Below are 24404 nucleotides of genomic sequence, written 5' to 3'. Positions count from 1 at the left end.
GGGGCAGAGGGCTCCATGCATTGCCCATGCCTCCAGGCACCACCCCCCGCAGCTCCCATTGGCCGGGAACGGGAAACCGCGGCCTATCGGCGCTTCGGGTGAGGTACCTGGAGACGCGGCAAGGGCAGTGCACGCACAGCCCTCCACCCCACTCCACCCCTAGGGGCCGCAGTGCTTCCGGGAGCGGCGCAGGGCTGGGGACAGGGCAGGCATGCAAGGAGCCTGCCCTGGCCCCAATGCATGCCGCTGCCACCCCAGAGCCGCTTGAGGTAAGCGGTGCTGGGCCGGAGCCTGAACCCCTCCTGCACCCCGCCCCCCAACTCCCTGCCCTAAGCCCCCTGCCTGCACCTAGCACCCCTCCTGCACCTCAACTCCCTGCCCTGAGCCTCCTCATACGCCCCGCACCCCTCCTGAACCCCAACCCCTTGCCCTGAGCCCCTGCCGCACCCCATCTGCACCCCAACCCCCTGCCCTGAGCCCCCTCATACATCCAGCACCCCTCCTCTGCCCCAATCCCTTGCCCTGAGCCCCTTCCTGCACACCACACCCCCTCCCACACCCCACACCCCTGCCTCGGCCCTGCATACAATTTCCCCACCCAGATGTGGCCCTCGGCCCAAAAAATTTGCCCACCCCTGATCTAGGCCATTCCTGACAAGTGTTTGTCTAACCTGCTGCTAAAAATCTCCAATGATGGTAATTCCACAACCTCCCTAGGCAATTTATTCCAGTGCTTAACCACTCTGAGAGTTAGAAAGTTTTTCCTAATGTCCAACCTAAACCTCCCTTGCTGCAATTTAAGCCCATTGTTTCTTGTCCTATCCACAGAGGTTAAGAAAAACCATTTTTCTCCCTCCTCCTTGTAACAACCTTTTACGTACTTGAAAACTGTTATGTCCCCCCTCAATTTTCTCTTTTCAGACTAAACAAACCCAATTTTTTCAATCTTCCCTCATAGGTCATGTTTTCTAGACTTAATTTTTGTTGCTCTTCTCTGGATTCTCTCCAATTTGTCCACATCCTTCCTGAAATGTGGTGCCCAGAATGGGACACAATAATTCAGTTGAGGCCTAATCAGTGCAGAGTAGAGCGAAAGAATTACTTCTCGTGTCTTGTTTACAACACTCCTGCTAATACATCCCAGAATGATGTTCGCTTTTTTTGCAATAGCTTTACACTATTGACTCATATTAGCTTGTGGTCCACTGTGACCCCCGAGATCACTTTCTGCAGTATTCCTTCCTAGGCAGTCATTTCCCATTTTGTATGTGTGCAACTGATTGTTCCTTCCTAAGTGGAGTACTTTCCATTTGTCCTTATTGAATTTCATCCTAATTATTGAAGTAGCAGAGAAGAGATGTGGGAGCTTGGTCAAAGTGTCATATGGTCAGATGGTAACCAGATTCTTAAATCACTCTTGGTCTGTCTGCCTTCCTATGTGACAAGTGAGACAACAACCCAAAAAGTTCAGTATGAGGTTATACAATACACAGAAACAGTTGTAACAAGTTTCTAGAAAAATATTACCAACACATTATTGCCAGCCAGCGTGTATGTATCATTACCAAAGCCAGAGCATCTCTTGAAAAATATGGTTTTAACAGAGTTTGGAACTATCTATACTGGCAGGGCAGAATGTATTAGAAACTGGTTTTCTGGAATCACGTTTAAGCAAATATAAACATTATTTCCAACCTACGATAGCATCCCGCTGTGGATTGAGCCAAAACTCACAATTCAATCTAGAGTGGGATACTACCTGTCACAAAAGATTCCTACAGACCCAAAGCCACTGTAACAAGCACATTTGGCGTTAAGAGGCTTTTAGAAGGAAGTTTATTGCTACCAAATAACCCTTACATTTGTTTAAAAATACAAAAGGAAAGAAACAGTCTATGCAGAGACAGCACTTTAAAAATGAATTTAGCAGGGTCACTAGTTGTTATAGATTACTGTTGCTATGTGAATTCGTATTAAGGGCATCACAGTGCCTTCAGTCTCTCAAGAGGCAGATTAACAAAGAACTTCAACCAGTATCAGTCTACTAAAGCTGTCCCCCTTCGCCCTTCACCCCTCCCCCTTTCTCCTACCATCACCTCAGCGAGAGAGAGTAATGAGACATCCTCAGATCTGCTTTCCATCTAAATCCAACTCCAACCAACAGAGCCCAGAATGACCATCCATGGGAAGCATGTAGGTATGGTATGTAGGAATCAGAGTTCCCATATTGTTTTTTTAAGTGCATTTTAAAACTACTCGGAGCTGATAGTATAACAGAGATACTGACTGAATTTCTATAGCCCCATCCAGTTTCTGGCTGCTTGTTACCACGTTTTCTCCAGTCTCAGCCAATAAATAATGCCAAGAGAAAATAAGCACAAACCCATCCATCAGAGATCACATAGCAGTAAAGGACTTGTTACAACTACAATTATTCTACATAGCAATACAAGATTCAAAAGATCTTTTAAGAATTATTTCAATTACAGCTTGAATAGCACTTAAAAAAAACCATTGTGCACTTTGTTGAACATACAACAATCCTTCCACAATGACTACATTTTTAGATATTACTACTGGGGGGGTCTGTGATCCTCGAGTCCCTCAATGCCAGCTGACGGAGGGCCCCCATATCACATCAGGCCTGACACACACAGTGCCCCAACATACATCATAAAGGTGTCATGTAAGGTATCATATGTAAACTGGTGATATGCTGGTCCTGAAAATCAGTGTGTTATGTATGTACAGACTGTATACAAAAAGTTATAGATGTGTGCTTGAAATATGTTCTTAATATGTGTTTGGGAGGCAGAACAAGAACCCAGCCTGCCCGAGACAAAGGAATGTGTATTTACCTTCTGACCTGAGTACAGGCAGAGGACAACAGAAATACATTTGCATATAAAGTAAATAAAGCCATTAAACTAGACAAGCAGGGAAGAAGACAGTTAAACAATCATGCCAGGGGACAGAGTCTGCACCCCAGGAAGGTTCCTGGCTCTTGAAACAGAGACAAACTTTGGGTAATATAAGAGGGGCAAAGAGAATCTAGAGATCAGTAACGTAGGGGTCACAAGAGCACAGCACCTTACTGAACCCAACACTCCCATGAGGTAATCCAAGTAATCGGTGTAGATTTTAGAGCACTTAGAGGAATTGGGTTTTAAACAGAAATGTTCTTAACCTTAACTACAGCAGAGTTATTGCTCTAATACGGACTTCATGGTAAATTGAATTCAACTGATACAGCGAGTTAATGGCCCACTTCCTAGTAACTGAAAGTGAAGATGTTCTCCTGATGCAATATGCCTAGCCTCTCCATATGACTAGTAAGACAACACAGGTAAAGGGAGAAAGCAGAAAATTAACTGAAATGTCTTACTCAAGAAGATTTTTCTTTTACAAACCAAAAAGCTTTTAAACCACCAAGACTAGAATTAAGGGTTCAGCACTTCTAACACAATTAGGTCTCTAATTTTAAGAAATCTCCCATTAGTGCAACCACTGATTCAGCTGGATCAGTGAAAGCCTGAGTAGGCGCTATAAAGTAGGCAAGGCTCTTGCTGCTTCCAGCATTTTTGATCACCAAGCACATTTAGTTGACAGTGGTAAAAATTTTAGAATCTGCTACACTCTTCCCTACACTTGTCCCACCCAAACTACCAGTAGTGCAGCTGAAGCAAATCATAGCACTAGTGGGATTTCCATACAGGCATGTTCTCAGCAAGTGTGCCAGACCTACATTTCTTGCACTGCCTAAGCTGTTGACATCAACTGTACCAGAGAAACAGAACCTTGTGCTGACAGGTAAACAAAGCAAAAATAGTTTCCAGGGGTTTGATTTTAAAAATGTGTTAAGTTAGCGAATACAGTCTTAGTGAAGTTAGAGTCTTTGGCTTTCATTTTAAAGTAAAGATAACCAATAATATAACACCAAACATAATTTTTCAAGAAACACTACAGGCTGATGATGAGGGGAAGGCAGGGCAGGAAGAGGCAAGGCTACTTCAAAGGGACTGTCATTAAAATTCATGTCCTGTTCACATTACTAATGTAAATTACTCATTTCCTGGTCATCCTTTCAGAGATTCATTTCTTAGGCTATTTGTGAACAACATAGCTGGAGTCGATGTACCTTAGGTCGAGTTACCATGGGGTCTACACCGAGGGGGCCTGACGAGAGAAAATCTCCCGTTGACTTATCTTACTCTTCTCGTTGGGGGTAGAGTACAGGGGTCGACTGGAGAGCGATCTGCAGTTGATTTGGCGGGTCTTTACTAGACCCACTAAATCGACAGCCAGTGGATTGATCTGAGCGCGTCGATCCCTGCCATAGTGTAGACCAGCCCTTAGGCTACGGCTACAATACAGCTTGTGTTACATAAATTATGTTGCTCAGGGGTAATTAAGATGACAGAGGAGTTCGCCCGTCGGCTTAAAGCGGCTACACTAGAGACCTTACTGCGGTGAAGCGCCACTGTAAACTCTCTAGTATAGGGCAGTGCTTCTCAAAGTCGGGCCGCCGCTTGTTCAGGGAAAGCCCCTGGCGGTCTGGGCCGGTTTGTTTACTTGCCGCATCCACAGGTTCGGCCTATCGCGGCTCCCACTGGCTGCGGTTCGCCGCTCCAGGCCACTGGGGGTGGCGGAAAGTGGCAGCCAGCACATCCCTCGGCCCGCGCTGCTTCCCGCAGCGTTGGCCCCATTGGCCTGGAGCGGCGAACCGCAGCCAGTGGGAGCCGCGATCAGCCGAACCTGCAGACGTGGCAGGTACACAAACCGGCCCGGCCCGCCAGGGGGCTTACTCTGGTGGACCACATGCCAAAGGTTGCCGATCCCTGTACTAAAGCCTTGTCTAAGAACAAACTTGTACCAATTTAGTTAAATTGATCTTATTTCTGTTTAGTTTAAACCTGTTCCGAATCAATTTAAACTCAACAGAAATAAATGTAGTTTAAACCTAAATAAGTATCCACACAGCTTTTTACACCAAATGCTTAACAAAATCTAATTAAATTCACACCTAAATTAAACTGGTGCAACTCTGCAAACAAGCACATCATACATAGCTGATTGGATATTGAATCTTTTCCCCTCCCAAGAGTTTGACAGGACTTTGCATTAATTAATTATAATAATACATTTAATCAGAACGATTACAAAAGTTCCTTCTCTCACCTACACTGGTAATCAGCTACTCTTATAACATTGTAATCTCACTATTTGCGTAGTCTTCCATCAAAACCAGGGAAATTAGGACCTGATACTCTGAATAAAAAAAATTCAAAGAAATCCGTTCCAGCTCTCTTTATGCATTTTAAAGAAACAGGATAAAGAACACAGGCTATTTTCCCCTTCTGTAGGTAACCTTTAATTCAAATTCTTTGTTTTCTTTTTAAAAGAGAAACTCAGTTCCAATGGACCAATTCACTATCATCTCCATTTTATTTTAGAGGCTCTAAATATCAATTGCTGAAGGACAAGGTTTGAAATTTGTATTAGTTAGGTGCATAAGGCCTAGTAAATTTTTAGGACATCTATTATTGAAAACTACCTTACCAGAGAGACAACCTAATTTATTCTAGAAGGGTCAGAGAAAGCAAAAAGAATACACACAAGGGAGAAAGAAGCAGTAGTAACAAACAAGCAACAACTAGGGAATTAGTGAAAACAACTGGCAAAGATGCAGTAGGGAAGAAACAGATAGGAAAAGACTCTTTGGCTAGTACTAAAGAAATCCAAACTTAATATTAGTGAGAATTTGAGAGAAAAGGAGAAATGTAAACTGAGGGAAAGAATGTGAAAATAAAACAAGTGGAAAAGAAATAAAGCTATAGCTGCATTTAAGCATTTTATTTACATAGCTATATTTAATTTAATTTCCCTGGAAAATGTCCAAGAATTGTTAAATTTGGTAGGTTTCGAGTGCTTGGGCAAGAAAGGAAGAGATGAGATAATATTGCTGCTTACACTTCAGGGTATCAGGTTTCAGAGTGGTGGCCGGTTTGTCTGTATCAGCAAAAAGAACGAGGCGTACTTGTGGCACCTTAGAGACTAACAAATTTATTTGAGCATAAGCTTTTGTGGGCTAAAACCCACTTCATCGGATGCAAGCAGTGGAAAAAACAGTAGGAAGATATATATACACCCAGAGGACATGAAAAAAATGGGTGTTGCCATACTAACTATAACGAGAGTAATCAGTTAAGGTGGGCTATTATCAGCAGTGAGGACATGAAAAAAAATGGGTGTTGCCATACTAACTACAATGAGAGTAATCAGCTAAGATGGGCTTTTTTCATGTCCTCTGTATATATATAGATCTTCCTACTGTATTTTCCACTGCGTGCATCCGATGAAGTGGGTGTTAGCCCACAAAAGCTTATGCTCAAATAAACGTGTTAGTCTCTAAGGTGCCACAAGTACGCCTCATTCTTTTTACTTCAGGATATGCAACTATTGTGGGTAATAAGGCAGATTTTTTTTTAACTGAATACCACGGTAGCAGAAAATACATACATTTTTTAAGAACTGTGTAGGATATAAACCAATCCCTTAATTTAGATCTTGGTAGGCAAAAAGGGTTTTCCAATACATGTTTTACTGAGTTGTGCTACCAAAGAATCATAGAATATCAGGGTTGGAAGGGACCTCAGGAGGTCATCTAGTCCAACCCCCTGCTCAAAGCAGAACCAATCCTCAATTTTTGCCCCATCCCTAAATGGCCCCCTCAAGGATTGAACTCACAACCCTGGGTTTAGCAGGCCAATGCTCAAACCACTGAGCTATCCCTCCCCCTCTATATCTATTTGAAAGTCTTAAAGGTCAGCGTGAATGCTAAAAACTGAGCTTTACAAGTTAACAACTTCCACAAACTCTCTTTTTGCTTATTGCTGAGGGATTACAATACAAGTCAGTATCACACTATAAAACCTCTCCCAGTCAGTGGCACTCCTAAATTCCTGCTCAGCATGAAACAAAACAGAACCACCAGGAGCCTAGTACACATCAGATATGGCTTATGGCAACTTGTAAAAAGCACTTCTGCACAGGAGCTGTATGATGTTGGTGAGAGAGTATTTTGAGGCTGCGCAGTAATCCAATAATTGAGTATTCTGGGAAGTGTAAACAGCACTCTGTGTAAGCTCAAAAGCTTGTCTTTTTCATGAACAGAAGTTGGCCCAATAAAAAAATACTACTTCACCCACCTTCCTTGTCTCTCTAATATCCAACACTGCTACAACAACCCTGCAAACTAAAGAAAAGTAGCAGCTCTAAATGGCAAAGTATTACTGTGCAGAGATCATCATCATAAAATTACTAGCACAGATTATTTATAAAGTACATCTAATGCTGTACAAAAACTCAGCTATGAGCAAGGCTTTCCAATACACATAAAAGGGGGCATTATCAATTTGCAAGCTCATTATTTTGTAAAAAGTTGAGGTAAAAAGTTTTTTATTTTGTTTGCCACCAGGTGTCTCTGTCAATTTTTGTGGGTTTTGTTACATATTGGATTATTGCAATATCCTCAACCTAGCATTTTAAATCGGTGCAGAATACAATGGCCTGTTTATAATAAGTGGTGATTCTCAATGGCAGCACATGACACTTTTCTTCTGTGATCTACACTGGCTGCCTATTGGTTTTCTGGACTGAATTGAAATGGTTTTGACCTATAAAGCTCTATAGAGTGTGTGACCTTACTTAGGCCATTCGATGCAGCAGTGTTAATTTAGCAGGTCTGCTGAAGATCTGCTAAGTCGATGGCAGAGCACTCTCTTGTCGACTTCTGTACTCCAGCTTCCTGAGAAGAATAAGGTAAGTCAGCGGTACAGCGTCTCCCATGAACACAGCGCGGGACCCAAGTTATGTCAACTTCAGTTATGTAACTTACATAACTGAAATAGCATAACTTTTAGGTCAACTTACAGCCGTAGTATAGACCAGCCCTTAGAGACTACCTCTCTCCTTGTACTGTACTGTCACACTTGTGAACAGTGGAGATGCTGAAGCTGGATTCCTCTGAATTTAACAGAGGGAGCTAGAGTGTTCTATGTGAGTGGACTGCACTTCTGGAACAAGCTTCCCCTTTCCCCAATATAGGCCAGGTCCATTGACTTTGGGACACACTGGAAGGTAAATCTATTTGCAAGGGCTACCATAGAGCATGAAGTTCGGTCTGTGTCGATGGAGAGTTCTGCTGGCTGTTAGTTTTACTTCTCTTTTTGCAATTTATGACAGGAGTGCCTAGGGCTCTTTTTATTTTTGTATACAAATCCAAAGTAATGTAATCATGTTTTCCTATTTTAAAGAAATATTTCCCCTTGTTGCTGTATTAAAGGATCATACAAACAGGAGAAATGGATGCTTACAGGAGAAACAGTGAAAGTGGCAAAATGTGTCTATGCACAAAGTAAAGAAACAAAGGAAAAAAAAGATATGTTCTCCTCTAATCCGTTACATCTTGGGTGCTACCTGTAATAAATAGAAGATGCAATAGTTTCAGTCAATAGCATGATTACTGACAGGAATCCCTTTAAAAAGTTGCATACTCCAGTGGCAAAGACTTGCTAAGCATGTACTATTTTTGTGTCTGCATTTAGCAATTGTCAGAAAAGTTATTTCTTCTCAGATTAAAGTAAAGCTTAATAACTTAAAATATTTATAGATAATTTAGGTTCAAAACCGGCAAACAGCTAACTTGTGCTTAGCTTTACTCATGTTAGTAGTCTCCACTGCTCAGGCGAGTAAAGTTAGCATGGGTTTTTGCAGAATCTGGGCCTTAGGAAGTAACTCCAAAAGTGAACAAGGGACTTTTCTAAATACTTTGCTTGACTATCATTAAAATAAATTTGAAAGTGAAAGGACAATAAATGAGTTTAATCTTTACCCAATAGTCCATTCTTTTTGTATCTATCCCTGTATTCACAAACTGTTCTGAACATTTTTGAAGCTCTTGTTCCTGAGCTGGTTTCCTAGCAACATCAGTAGTTGATGACCTTGCTCCACAGGGACATAGTTATCAAGTTCAGAAGCACAGAACACTTGTATTCTTTTCATTACCATAGGAAAGCAAAGATTACAATTCCTTTTGTACAACCACTATCCAACAGAGTTATAAAAAGCTTTATTAACAAAACAAGTTTAAGTATAGAGCTTTATCTATTCCTATATCCAGGATCTTCAGATTCTGGAGAACTACTCAAGATGCACGTTTGATAAGTTTAGTTTGATTTGATTTGGACACATTTAAATGATCCAACGTGGTGTGGGTCAGTCTGCAATTAAGTAAAAGCCTCCTGAAATTCCAGTAGAGCAATCTACACAAATTTAATGAAGGCAGACAGTGTGAAGCAGAGTAACAAAACTGGGATCTTGGCAACAGAAGTGCACCACCTCCCTATCCCCTAGCAGGAAAGTCAGTGTCAACAAAAAGAACTGAATAGTGGCACCAGCTATACACTATACCAAAATAATGCCCATCATCCCCCAAATGTCTCTACCTCTAGTTCATTTTAGGGACTTTTCTTTTTGCTCTCATTCAACCAGATACATCCTGATTTTCTTCTCATCTCCATGTTTCCAGTGCCACTAAGGAGATTGAGACACATTGGAAAATCCTATATTTCTTTAAGTCATTGCTGACATTTACAAGGAAAGTGAGCAAGTCACTTTTCATTTCGGGCTTTGATTGACAGATGTCTGACATGCATCTAGGATTTTGAATGTAAGGTAGCAGTTTATCCAGAGGACAGTAGGTTTTTGGCTGTCCAGAGCTACTGGACAATAGAATTTTTCTTAGCATGTGGTGAGCTCTATGTCAGTACTTTAAGCAAACTTATTCAATAATACAACCTATTTTTAGAGGTGACATGAAAAGGGGTTCTTTATGATGTATCAAGGTGAACAGAAAGAAGGAAGGATTAAGCAGCATAAACAGCCAGAGAGAAATGCCTGTATTTTAAAAGGGTCTTTTTTCCCCACTTATTTCATTAAGTTCTAGAATAATAGTTTGACTGGTGATCACACCCACCTTTTAATTAAAAGAACAAGATATATGAGGAAGTGATAAAATGTCCTCACTAGCCTGTCAGAGGAAGTTAAGTTATCTACATAGGTTCACTCTGCAGAAATCATACATTTAGAGTTTTAAACCAAGAATATCCTCTACATTCTCCTAACAGAGGACTGACTCTTTAGATGGGAAGAGGTCCTCTTGCAAGAGGCTTTACAGTCAGGGCCGGCTCCAGGTACCAGCTTAACAAGCAGGTGCTTGGGGCGGCCAAGGGAGAGGGGCGGCACCTGCGGCAATTCGGGGGCGGCAGGTTCCTCACCCCCTCTAGGAGCGAAGGACCTGCCGCTGAACTGCTGCCGCTGATCGCAGCTTTTTTTTTTTTTCCAATTGCCGCCGCTGATCGCGACTTTTTTTTTTTTTTTTTTTTTTTTGCTTGGGGCGGCAGAAATGCTGGAGCCGGCCCTGTTTACAGTAGGGCTGACAAACTAGCAGCCCTCAGGATCCTTCTCTCTAGCTCACAAGCTCATCCCATCCCACCCCACCCTACCCAGTTCAAATGAGTAGGAGCAGGAGGAGCTGAAGAGGGAGCTCATGCAGCTGACTGGGCACAGGCACACAAGCCCCTCCCCATCCCACGCAGAAGCTCTTTCAGGAGTCACCACTGCTGCCACAGCATAGTAGCAGGGGCTCAGCTGTGTCTACACTAAGGAAAGTCTGCAACCCCCCACTCTCACTCTGCCATTGAGCTCCACTGCACCAGACAGAGAATGGCGCCTGTACCTCACCCACTGAAAATGCTCAAGCAAGTGGAAAGGAGAAGGGATATTCCCTGAGAGAGAGAGAGAGAGAGAGAGAGAGAGAGAGAAGGGGAAAATTTCCAAAAGCAGGGTAAAGTTACCATCACTGTTTAGCTGAGATAGTGATTAAAACCTGTCCTAATCCATACTAGTATTTCCACTATTGTTACCATCCATGGGGCTTCACTGATGATAGCTAATGGTAGAATAAGTACTAGAATTTCAGTATAAATATAGTTCTGATGTCACAATTATGAGTTTTGAGAGTGATTACGGCTTTTTCCCTCCCTGATTAATTATTTCTATTACCATCACACTTAGGTGCCCTGGTTTTGGACCCCACTGTGCTAGGAGCTGAACACAGAACAAAAACATGCACCACGCTCTTCCTCCCCCTACAAGAGCGTACAATCTACATACAAGACAAGAGACAACAGATGAATACAGACAGTTCGGGGAGTAAAAGGAAACGATGAGACAATATTGGTCAGTATGAAAGACAGTATCAGCATACAAGCAGCCTAACAATTGTCAATTTTTGTAAGCATCACAGGAGAGATTGGAAAGAGGATAATGAGGCAGTTTTTCAAGTGTTTGTGAGGAACTCCTCCCAAGCATGAGGGGAAAGCCTGGAGAAAATATAAAGGTGCTCATTTGAAAATTTAACAAGTGAGCAATGGAGTCTGGCAGATACTCTTGAGGTGCAGATTTGTGTGCCTGGAAACAGCAGTGCCTCGATTATTCACATTCTGGGGGCTTCGAACTCCCTGGGATTCAGCAGCAGGATTCCCTCACAGCAGTCCAATGAGTGGCAAAGAGCAAGCACTTGACTTGCTCTGTGACAAGGGATCAAAATCAACAGGCTGAGAGAATGATCTTTGCAGCAGCTTTCACAATTGATAATTATTGTTTCTCAGATACGTAGATGAGAGATTAGCACGAGGGTCAAATGACTGACATTAAGTCTTAGGTCTAACATTACATTATAAAGGATGTCTGTTAGAGTGTGCTACACAGTTAAGTAATAAAATGGTTTACATAGTAAACTTCTTTAGTCACCTCTTGTGTTGAAATTTTTCATGCTTCTCAAAATATTAAAAACTGAGAAAATTAGGGCAAAATCGACCTATCCATTTCAGAGTTCTATAAAGGCCAGTTCCTATTTAGCCCCCTCCCCACTGGCTTCCACACACAAAGACACTCCCTGAGTGTACAAGCTTTACAACCACCATTTGGAAAAGGCTTGCTTCGAGGAAGGCAAACTGTCATGGCTTTGTTTAGACTTGAGTTTTTAGTTTTGTAGACATGAACATTTAAAACCAACTCCCTCACTTATAGAACATAAATCAATTGTAAAGTTATCCAGGCACTATACATTAAACTACACACAAAAAGAATGATAAAGATATTTTTTGTACAGAAACAGAAACAGCTGTACCGCAGCATAAAGAGACTCCTGTCAGCTACTAGTCAGATTCACTTCACTGAATTGATTTGACTCCACAATCAAATTCCCACTTTCAGTTTGAAAATATGTACATGGAGCATTTCTAATTTGTGCAGTGTGGCAATTGCAGTCTGCACTAACAGTCTCAGGTGCAACTGCTTGTCTCTCCAGCTGTGCATAGACTCTCTCAATACTCAGTGAAAACCTACTCTCAGCTTTTACATGTTATGCAAAATGCAGCAGACATATGACAATCGCTATATTAGCCAATAAACAAGCCATTGCAGGTCGGACATCCACCACTTGCTGACAGCATACTCCTCCACTGCCATCCTTAACCTACTGAGTATACCAGTGAATCTGCATTTCTTCAGGTTTGTGTACTCAGGAAAAGGTTACAAGCCATTGCCAAAATGCATATACCTGGTCACCTGGAATCAGTGGGGACACAAAAACCATCCATGCCACTTGTTCAGGAAGAGCAGCGCTCCTGAGAGATCAACACATTTTGAAAATTCTAGCGTTACGTACACTGCCTGGTCACCCAGTGTACACATCCATGAACCTGCCAGGGTGAGCCATTAAGGCTTGCCTCACCACTGAATAGTTTGAACCTCTTTCCATTATTTTGCATTTAGATTTATATGAGGCTGCCATAAAATGTGCACATAAATTCAATTGCTCATACGGTTTGGGAGTCCCAGCTATTTAAATCCTTAACCATGCACCGATTCAACACATTATATGCCCTACAAATGACCAAACTTCACTCATCATAGGCTTCCCACTGCCGAAATGGTGTCATATAAGCAGCAACTGTCCACGGAGGCCAGCTTCCACAGGGTAACTGCCCCTCTTTTCCACACAAAGGAGAGCTCTTATCCATAAGGTCTGGAATTCCACAAAAGAAGATACTGTAAAATCCATTCATTCTCAAGTTATGCAGACACTGTTGCTCATCACAGGCTTCAAGAACTCAAGTCTGTAGTTATGATCCAAACGCAAAAGTGATGCTCTACCTACTGACACCACCATCTGCAAGTACAGTGCAATGTTGTCTACTCCAAGCATGATGAATGCATGACTGGTGAATTACAAATTCCAAGAACTATTCTTCCTTCTCAAGCTGTCTACAGGCAGTGCTAAAACATCCTCCATCCACCACCTCATAGAAGCCTCAATAGTTTCACAGAAGTTCCAGCAGAAACCTCTTCTCGTTAAGCAAGGAGAACCAAGTCTTCACCTTTGACTCCATTTTATAGAAAGGACTAGGAAATGGTACCAGAAGTAGAGAACCTATGGGATTTTCCCCAGTATATTGGGGGGAGGGGGAGAAGAGGTCAGACTTCAACATTCCCCTTGGCTCCAAGACGGCCTTTTGGAAACTCTCAGAAACCCACAGCCTCAGACAGCTATGCCAGGATCTGTGGGATAGGTACTCCAAGGGCAGATAAATTGTCATCAGATGGTACAGCACTAGTGAGAGTTTAGGGCAGAACTGCAGCTGACCTGCACCTGAAAAACCGTAACTAGGGTGGACATTTTACTGCTAATATTGTACTGCTAATATTTACACTGATGCTATCCCACCAGTTCAATTACAAGGGCATTTAATTTAACCACACATACTACCAGTGTAACTTCAAATTGCATAGTCAAGAGATACTAGAAACATGTATTCCTGGGTTGATTTGTATGTCACATAGACATATCTAAATTCTGTTATACCTGGCATAAGAAGGTTGCATTTGTCATAGATTATCCCACACAATTCCCTCTCAAAAAATCAGGACAAAATCTCTCAGATAACCCAATGATTCAGCTGTACAAGACAGTCAACTCTGCCAGCCCACAATCCATTCACCCACCTTTACCTTGTTGAATATATAAAAATACTTATATTACTAGTGCCGCTCAAGTGGGATTTTACAAGACTGCAATAATGGTCAAGAGGATCACCACACAGAGAATCCTCGAACCACTGTTCTTTATCTAAAAATGTATCTCACCGTAGTGATATGGCAGCACTTCTGATTTACTCCCATGTACCCCAGTCACTTGGAAATCTGCAAACCAACCCAATTTTCAACTCAGTTACATTGAATCTTAAACTTAGTCTTCAAGAGCAAGGAGCAAAGCCACTTTAGTCTCCTTTTTACAGTGTAAATGTTGCTAGTTTTTCTACTTATTTATATTACAGAATGTCTAACTAATGAATACAGTGAATTTTTTAGAATTAATAGCATTTCAAATGGGTGTTAATGGACATAATAGATTCTGTGGGTCAGCCATTAGCTAGTAGTACATGTGGTTTATCATCACACGTTACCATCTTATGCCTGTATCTTCTTCTCAAAATAAGTTTGGGGGCAGGTTTATACTAGGAGCATGTTGCCACTATAGCTATATCTGTATACTATACCGACACCACACTCCTAGCATGAACACAGTTTGTATTGTCAAAAGCATGGTTTTGCCAGTATAGCTTATTCCAACTACACTCTCTCAGCCCTCAACTCCAAGCAAAATAAAACTATACCAGCAAAGTGCAGTTTTGCCAGTATAACTGCATCTACACTAAGGGTTTTGGCATGGGTGCCTACTGCTCTCTAGGGCAGAGGAAGAAAAAGCAATAGGCAAACAAACAAAAGCAAATCAGACTAAATTGCCTTTAACATTCACAATTTCAGAAGCAACTACCCTCTCTACTTTACGAACTGATTTTATTTAGCAAAAGTGAACCTACTGAAATGTTTTAAAAAGCCTACTTTTCATCGTTTTAACCTTAGAATGTGCTGGGGTGTACAAAAATAACCAAGTATAGACTCTGTAAAATGTGGTATTCTGACCTCAAGCAGACCTGGTTAGAAAGGAATGACAGCATAGAGGTGTTAAAATGTTTGGTTATTCTAAAACTGCTAAGAGATAAAGTGAGTCCAAGGGTACTGCCTGTGGTGATGGTAGATAGGGGAGGGGATGAAAAAAAACCCAGAAAAGTAGTCAGAGAAAGGTCAGTGTAGATCACAAACTAAACAGTTTTAAGCTTACTATTTGAAGCTAAAATACTCTATATTTCCCCCAAGTCAAGGGAAGATTTATCTATAAATACTAAGCGGTGGCCAGTACGTCCCTCGGCCTGCGCCGCTTCCAGCAGCCCCCATTGGCCTGGAGCAGCGAACCGCGGCCAGTGGGAGCCGCGATCAGCCAGACCTGCGGACGGGGCAGGTAAACAAACCGGCCCGGCCCGCCAGGGGCTTTCCCTACACAAGTGGCGTCCCAAGCTTGGGAAACACTGTATTAGTGTACATATCATAACTGAAGATTTGAAGCAGGAACTCCAAATTTTTGCTGAAGTGGGATATATTTTTCCTTCATAAACAAGAAAAAAGTTAATTTGATGGATTTGTTCCAAATAGCTACTTATAATAAAGATTATTTCTTATCTCCCTCAAAAACAATAATTCAACCTGTTAAGTTACTTAAGATGATTATAGGCATGCCAGTGAAGCTTGTTTTTAAGGGGGGAGAGGGGGGGAAATCAACCAATTGAGAGAAGAGCCAACTGTCAGCCCTGGTCTACACCACGAGTTTAGGTCAAATTTAGCAGATTTAACCCTGCACCCATCCACACAACGAAGCCAGTTTTCTCGGCTTAAAGGGCTTTTAAAATCGATTTCTGTACTCCTCCCCGACGAGGAGATTAGTGCTGAAATCGACATGCCGCGTCGAATTTGGGGTAGTGCAGATGCAATTCGACGGTATTGGCCTCCGGGAGCTATCCCAGAGTGCTCCATTGTGACCGCTCCCGACAGCGCTTTCAACTGAGATGCACTAGCCAGGTACACAGCAAAAGCCCTGGGAACTTTTGAATTTCATTTCCTGTTTGGCCAGCATGGCTAGCTCATCAGCACAGGTGACCATGCAGTCCCAGAATCACAAAAGAGCTCCAGCATGGACCAAACAGGAGGTACTGGATCTGATCGCTGTTTGGGGAGATGCATCCATGCTATCAGAATTCCGTTCCAAAAGATGAAATGCCAAAATATTTGAAAAAAATCTCCAAGGGCATGATGGACAGGCTACAACAGAGACCCGCAGCGGTGACACATGAAAATTAAGGAGCTCAGGCAAGCCTACCAAAAAACCAAAGAGGCAAACGGCTGCTCCGGGTCAGAGCCCAACAAGCCGCTTCTATGATGAGCTGCATGCAATTCTAAGGGGGGCCCCTACTACTACCTCACCCCTGTCCGTGGACACCTGCAAGCGGGGAGTCTCACGCAACAGGGATGAGGATTTTGGGGACGAGAAAGATGACGAGGTGGAGAAGGAGGAGGATAGCGCACAGCACGCGAGCGGAGAAACCATTCTCCCTGACAGCCAGGAACTGTTTATTACCCTGGAGCCAATACCCTCCCAAGGCGGGCTCACGGACCATAAAGCCGGAGCTCATGCAGTCCTCCCACACTGAAAGAGCTCAGCAGAATGCGTGGAGGCAAACAATGTCAGAGTTAGGGTGACCAGATGACAGGAAGAAAATATCGGGACACAGGGGGAGAAGGGGGGGGGGGTCCACCGGCGAAGCACAAAAACCCAAAAACCAAGTGCTGCCGGTGTAACGACACAAACAGCTCCCTCTCCCAATTCCCTACTGTGGCCCAGTGCTGCCGGCAGTGGGGGGGGAGGGAAGCCGAGAACAGCCGAGTGCTGCGGGCAGTCAGAGGAGCTTATGCACCCTCCCTTAGCTATGCATACCTTCAGCCTCTGGTTTTCGGGGGGGGGGGAGGGGAACCAACCAAGAACAGCTGAGTGCTGCCGGCAGTCAGAGGAGACGGGAAAAAAAAAAAAAGCCGAGAACAGCCGAGTGCTGCCGGCGGAGAAAAAAAAAAAAAAAAAAAAGCAGAGTGCAGCATCCCGACTGAAGATCGATCGAGACGCGGGACAAATACCTAAATATCGGGACGGTCCTGATTTTATCGGGACGTCTGGTCACCCTAGTCAGAGTCCAGGAAAGCAGAAAGTGAACACTAGGACAGGATGGATGAACAAGATGAGAGGTGGCAGGATCCAATGCTGAGGCTACTGGGGGATCAAACTGATATGCTCTGGCGTCTGGTGGAACTGCATGAAAGGCAGCAGGAGCACAGACCGCCGCTGCAGCCCCTGTGTAACCGCCCGCCCTCCTCCCCAAGTTCCATATCCTCCTAACCCAGACACCCAAGAATGCAGGGGGGGGGGGGGGTTGGGAGGAGGAAGGAAGGCTACGGGCACCCAGGCACTCCACCCCAGAGGATTGCCCAAGCAACAGAAGGGCTGGTATTCAATACGTTTTGAAGTGCAGTGTGACCTTGTCCTTCCCTCCTCCCCTCATCCACCACCCCACCTGGTGCTTCCCTCCTCCCCCACCCCTCCCGGGCTACCTTATAGACTCATAGACTCATAGACTTTAAGGTCAGAAGGGACCATTATGATCATCTAGTCTGACCTCCCGCATGATGCAGGCCACAAAAGCTGACCCACCCACTCCTGGAATAATTCTCTCCCTTGACTCAGCTGTTGAAGTCCCCAAATCGTTGCGAGTTTTCCCCCTATTTGTGTGATGAATTCATAAAGAATGCATGATTTTGAAACAATGACTTTATTGCCTCTGCAAGCGGTGATCGAAGTGGGGTGGGGAGGGCTGTTCGCTTACAGGGAAGTAGAGTGAACCAAGGGGGCGGGTTTTCATCAAGGAGAAACAAAAAGAACTGTCACACCGTAGCCTGGCCAGTCATGAAACTGGTTTTCAAAGCTTCTCTGATGTGCAGCACGCCCTGCTGTGCTCTTCTAATCGCCCTGGTGTCTGGCTGCGCGTAATCAGCAGCCAGGCGATTTGCCTCAACCTCCCACCCCGCCATAAAGGTCTCCCCCTTACTCTAACAGATATTGTGGAGCACACAGCAAGCGGCAATAACAATTGGAATATTGGTTTTGCTGAGGTCTAACCGAGTCAGTAAACTGCACCAGCGAGCTTTTAAACATCCAAATGCACATTCTACCACCATTCTGCACTTGCTCAGCCTATAGTTGAAGAGCTCCTTACTACTGTCCAGGGTGCCTGTGTATGGCTTCATGAGCCATGGCATTAAGAAGTAGGCTGGGTCCCCAAGAATAACTATAGGCATTTCAACGTCCCCAACAGTTATTTTCTGGTCTGGGAAGGAAGTCCCTTCCTGCAGCTGTTCAAACAGACCAGAGTTCCTGAAGATGCAAGCGTCATGTACCTTTCCTGGACATCCCACATTGATGTCGGTGAAACATCCCTTGTGATCCACCAGTGCTTGCAGCACCATTGAAAAGTACTCCTTGCAGTTTATGTACTGGCTGCCAAGGTGGTCCGGTCCCAAGATAGGGATATGCGTTCCGTCTAATGCCCCACCACAGTTAGGGAATCCCATTGCAGCAAAGCCATCCACTATGACCTGCACATTTCCCAGAGTCACTACCCTTGATAGCAGCAGCTCACTGATTGTGTTGGCTACTTGGATCACAGCAGACCCCACAGTAGATTTACCCACTCCAAATTGATTCCCGACTGACCGGTAGCTGCCTGGCGCTGCAAGCTTCCAGAGGGCTATCGCCACTCGCTTGTGAACTGTGAGGGCTGCTCTCATCTTGGTATTCTTGCGCTTCAGGGCAGGGGAAAGCAAGTCAAAGTTCCATGAAAGTGCCCTTACGCATGCGAAAGTTTCGCAGCCACTGGGAATCATCCCAGACCTGCAACACTATGCGGTCCCACCAGTCTGTGCTTCTTTCCCGGGCCCAGAATCGGCGTTCCACGGCATGAACCTGCCCCATTACCGCCATGATGTCCAAGTTGCCAGGGCCCGTGCTTTGAAAGAAGTCTGTGTCCATGTCCTCATCACTATCGTGATCGCGCTGTCATTGCCTCCTCACCTGCTTTTGTAGGTTCTGGTTCTGCACATACTTCAGGATAATGCATGAGGTGTTTACAATGCTCACAGCAGCGGTGAGCGGAGTGGGCTCCATGCTTGCCGTGGTATGGTGTCTGCAGGAGAGCAGAGTTGCAGCGGAACTCGTGGATGATGACAGATGCCACGAGAATAGATTTTTATACCAAACGACGAGAGGACCTGCGAGGTGGATTCATGGCACCAGGAGAGCAGAGTTGCAGCGGAAGTGGTGGAGGACAACAGTTAGCACCGCGCACATTTCCCAAGGAAGAACACAGGTTCCTGGGAGCGCATGACAGACAACACGGGGAAATTCGCTATCAAGACACGAGCAGGAGAGCAGAGTTGCAGCGGAAGCGGTGGATGACAACGGGATGCCACGAGAATAGATATTTATAAAGAACGATGAGAGGACCTGCGAGGTCAATCCATGGCACCAGGAGAGCAGAGTTGCAGCGGAAGCGGTGGTTGGATGACGACAGTTAGCAGTTCTACTGCACCGTCTGCTGTAAGAAGTATGGCGTCTGCACGGAAAAAAGGCGCGAAATGATTGTCTGCCTTTGCTTTCACGGAGGGAGAGGCGACTGACGACATGTACCCAAAACCACTCACGACAATGTTTTTGCCCCATCAGGCATTGGGAGCTCAACTCAGAATTCCAATGGACTGCGGGAACTGTGGGATAGCTACCCACAGTGCAACGCTCCGAAAGTCAATGCTAGCCACGGTACTGTGAACGCACTCCGCCAACTTAATGCGCTTAGTGGGGACACACACAATCGACTGTATAAAATCGCTTCGTAAAAATCGACTTCTATAAATTCGACCTAATTTTGTAGTGTAGACATACCCTCAGCAAACAATCCTGAAAATCAGGTAAAAGCAAGGGTCGGAAAAGACAAAACCCTTTACCAGAGAATAAACCAGAGATAATGCAGTGACTGAAACAAAGTATTCACCCATTCACCAGTAGCAGGTAGGAAGCTTTCCCAGGTAGGTTGCATGGAGAAGGAGCTAAGCCACCAATTTCTGCAGAATGTAGGCTTTCATTTTAACATTTCTAGCTCTTATGATTGCAAAGATATGTTTCCATAAGTGAATCAATGCAATACTGGTCTTTGAATCCAGAAAACAGCAGCAAGTGAAATTTAGTAGCTTGGTCAGTTTCACTGCTGCTTTACAGAAACCTGAAGGTAACCCAAATCTGATATGAACCACTTAGCAGCTGCTTGGGAAAGTGAAGCAACAGAAGTAGTCACTAAGGCCTTCTCTACACTGGCAAGTTTCTGCGCAGTAAAGCAGCTTTCTGCGGTGTAACTCCCGAGGTGTACACACTGCCAAGCCACGTAGTCCGCAGAAACTGCGCAGTTGCAGCGCTATAAAAAAAACACCCCGACGAGAGGTGTACAGCTTTCCGCGCCGGGGGTACAGCGCCTTGGTGCCAGGGTAGACACCCTGGTGGATTACAGCACTGCGATTGGCTTCCGGGAGGTGTCCCACAATGCCAGTTCTCGCCTCTCTGGTCATCGGTTTGAACTTTAGTGCCCTGCCCTCAGGTGACCAACCGTGAGCCCCACACCTTAAATTCCTTGGGAATTTTGAAAGTCCCCTTCCTGTTTGCTCAGTGACATATGTAGTGGTTTCAGCACATCTTTCCAGGTGGCCATGCCTGCTCCATGCACCAGGAGATCCCCCCTTTGGAGCTATGCTGAGCTCTGGACCTCATCAGCATTTGGGGAGAGGAGGCTGTCCAGTCCCAGCTGCACTCCAGCCGTAGGAATTATACTTACAGACAGATTTCACGATGCATGACAGAAAGGGGCCATGACCGGGGCACACTGCAGTGCAGGGTCAAAGTGAAGGAGCTGCGGAATGCCTACCACAAGTCGCGGGTGGCAAACCGCCACTCCGGTGCTGCGCCCACGAGCTGCCGATTCTACAAACAGCTGGACGCGATACTCAGTGGCAAGCCAACCTCCACTGAGAAGGCCACTGTGAATACTTTGTTGGCTTGCATGCCAGTCGAGACTGGACCGAGCCAGGAGGAGGAAATCTTGGAAAAGGATGTGGAGGGGGTGGGGGACCCAGAGGCAGAGGACTCGGAGGTCAGAGATGCATGCAACCAGGAGCTCTTCTCTACCCCGGAGGAGGCTAGCCAGTCACAGCTGTCGGAGCTTGGCGAAGTGCAAACAGGAGAGGAAGCCCCTGGTAAGCGGCTCTGATTTCGGGAATCGCTGAAGCGAGTTGTTGGGGGCAGGAGGGTTGCAGAAAGCAGGCTTGTGTCTCTGTATGATGCTCATACCACCACATGCCTACTCTGAGGCCTGGTCTACACTACCCGCCGGAATCGGCGGGTAGAAATCGACCTCTCGGGGATCGATTTATCGCGTCCTGTCAGGACGCGACAATCGATCCCCGAATCGACGCTCTTACTCCACCAGCGAAGGTGGTAGTAAGAGCCGTCGACGGGAAGCCGCGGAGGTCGATTTTGCCGCCGTCCTCACAGCGGGGTAAGTCGGCTGCGAGATGCCGAATTCAGCTACGCTATTCGCGTAGCTGAATTTGCGTATCTTAAATCGACCCCCCCCTCTGTAGTGTAGATGTAGCCTGAGAGGCAGAACAGGGTGTTGACTGACTCCCTCACTTCATGGGAATCTGCCTCAGAGATCTCTACGAAACTCTCATGGAGATACTGGGCAATCCATAGCTTACACGCACCCAATAAAAGGTTAGCAATTTAGCAGTTAAATTTTCAAAAGACTATCAGTAATTATCATATGTTCACCATCCATCTTCATACAGTTCCTACATATCAACCAGACTACACATGTACCATCCCCACAGAATAAATAAGCATGATCTATTCCAAGGCTGTAAGAGTAAGCAGAACTCTCCCTGAAATTGTTCCTCTTGGTGGCTGGGAGTCTATCATGCCAGGCATCCAAACTATGAACAGGGAGCTCTGAATTCTCTGCTGCTGGTGCTCAGGCAGCATGGAGATGGAACTAACCTGATTGGAATGCAAAAGGATGATGAGATGGAGGGAAAGTGAAGTGAGACTGAGATAGGAGTTGTGAAAGAAGAAAATGATTAAGGGGTCAGGATGTAAGGGTCTGTGACTATTAAAGCACAATCCAGAATTGAACCCAGGATTACACTGTCTCAACAATCCTCTGCCAATCAGCAAATACATGGCAAAGTCTGTGGATCACCTCCTTCCAGTCTGGTCCACATAGAAGATTACAATCTTTAGTCCCCTTAGCTTAAGTGGCAGAGGTCTGTGCTTTAGAGCCAAACTCCAAAGATTCCAACCCTAATAATGACCAATTTGGGTGTCATCATCCAATCCCTGCAGGCAAAAGGTGCGGGGGAGGGGGGGCGGGAGGAGCAGGGAGAGGTGCACGGAGCTGCATTTGTGCTGACTGTTACAGATGGATTTTTCTCTTTTATTTCAATGCATCAGCTAAAACTGTTCACCAACATTTGTTGATTTAAACCAAATCCAGCCATGCCTAAACACAGGAAAGATGTGGACAAACTGGAGAGAGTCCAGAGGATAGCAACAAAAACAATAAAAGGTTTAGAAAACCTGACCTATGAGGAAAGGTTAAAAAACGAGCATGTTTAGTCTTGAGAAACGATGACAAATTAATAAATATATTAAGGGCTGTTATTAAGGGAACTGCAATCAATTGTTCTCCATGTCCACTGAAGTTACGAAAAGAAGTAATGGGCAACGAGTGGGATTTAGGTCAGATAAAGGAAAAACTTTAACTCTAAAAGGTAGTTAAGCTCTGGAATAGGATTCTACGAGAGGTTGTGGAATCCCCATCACTGGAGGTTGACTTGGTCCTGCCTCAGCCCAGGTGTCTACAGGCAGTGCTAAAACATCCTCCCCCTCCACCACCTCATAAAAGCCTCAGTTTCACAGAAGTTCCAGCAGAAACAACTTCTTGTTAAACAAGGAGAACCAAGTCTTCACCGTTGGCTCCATTTTATGGAAAGGACTAGGAAATGGTACCACCAGCAGGGAACCTATGGGATTTTCCCCAGTGAATTGGGGGGGGGGGGGGAGGGGGGAGAAGGAGAAAAGGTTAGACTTCTCAAGATCCTTTCCAGCCCTACTTTTCTGTGATATTTGTTTTTTCCCCAGTTTGCTTTAAAAAAAATTAGGAAATTACTTCCAAAAAAGCTACTTTACGAGAATGTAAGTACTCAAAGTCAAGTACTCAAAAGTTGGGAAATGCCAGAATTAAGATTGCCCATGCAGCCTTAATTCAGACCCCTTGTGGGTATGCCTTATGATATATGGTCTTTAATTACATGATCACACACTTTTTTCTCCACATGACCTCTGCTTAATTCAGTGCACAGGATAGGCGGTGTCCTAGAAATGAACCAGGGTTGTATAGAAAACGAGGCTATTGTCTGTAGATTTCTGCATCATTTGTTTCAGAGAAGTTGGAATGAGTGAATAAAGCAGGGGATTACAGAAAGAAAGGATAGTCTCATGGAAAAATCAGTTAAATGCCACCCTGAAGAACTGACTTCTATCCCCCCCATCTCCCACAGGGTTTCTATATGATGCTGGACAAATCACTTAAGCCACGGGTAGTCAACAGGCAGACTGCGGGCCAAATCCAGACTGCCAGGCACTTTTGAATGGACCATGAAATCTTTTTACATACTTATTATCATTACTGTTATTGCAGTGTGAAAAATGTTTCTCTGGAGTCTGGACCTTGACAAAAAATAATTGACTACCCCGACTTAAATCAATTTATTCACAGGTAGCCACTAATTGTTTGTTCCGAATCCTAACTTTTCAAGTACCGAATCTGACACATTTGGAGGCCTGATTTGCAGAAGAGATGACCATTCACAACTACAATGGAAGTCAATACAGCTCTGTTCTGGACATATAACATGTCAAATACCCTGAAAAAATCAGTCCCGTGGCACTTCAAACTGGGATCCCAAAATTAGCAGGCTCTCTCTACCTTAATCTCTTTGTGCACCAGTTCCTCATCTGTTAAGTGACAATAGAATACCACATTACCTCACTGAAGTGTTATGAAAATAAATTAATGTTTATGAAGCAGATTGATATTACAATGATCAGCTCTGTAAGAAAAGCCAATGAGGAAATTAATTCTGTATTCAAAGCAGAGCAAGAAGGGTGTACAATAAGT

The 24404-nt window shown here is 44.5% G+C and overlaps 1 protein-coding gene across 1 annotated transcript in view; it reads right to left on the bottom strand.

The window, feature by feature from the left end:
- Positions 1–24404, bottom strand: part of CXADR (CXADR Ig-like cell adhesion molecule) — a 33243-nt gene that overhangs the window by 6837 nt on the left and 2002 nt on the right. Inside the window, 1 exon segment of the mRNA XM_065423336.1 lies at positions 13803–13808. Within this exon segment, the coding sequence (XP_065279408.1) occupies positions 13803–13808 (6 nt within the window).

The sequence above is a fragment of the Emys orbicularis genome, chromosome 1 (assembly GCF_028017835.1).
Source record: "Emys orbicularis isolate rEmyOrb1 chromosome 1, rEmyOrb1.hap1, whole genome shotgun sequence".
Lineage (NCBI taxonomy): Eukaryota > Metazoa > Chordata > Testudines > Emydidae > Emys > Emys orbicularis.
Note: the sequence above shows the minus strand (reverse complement) of the source record. Positions and strands in the feature narration are given on the sequence as shown.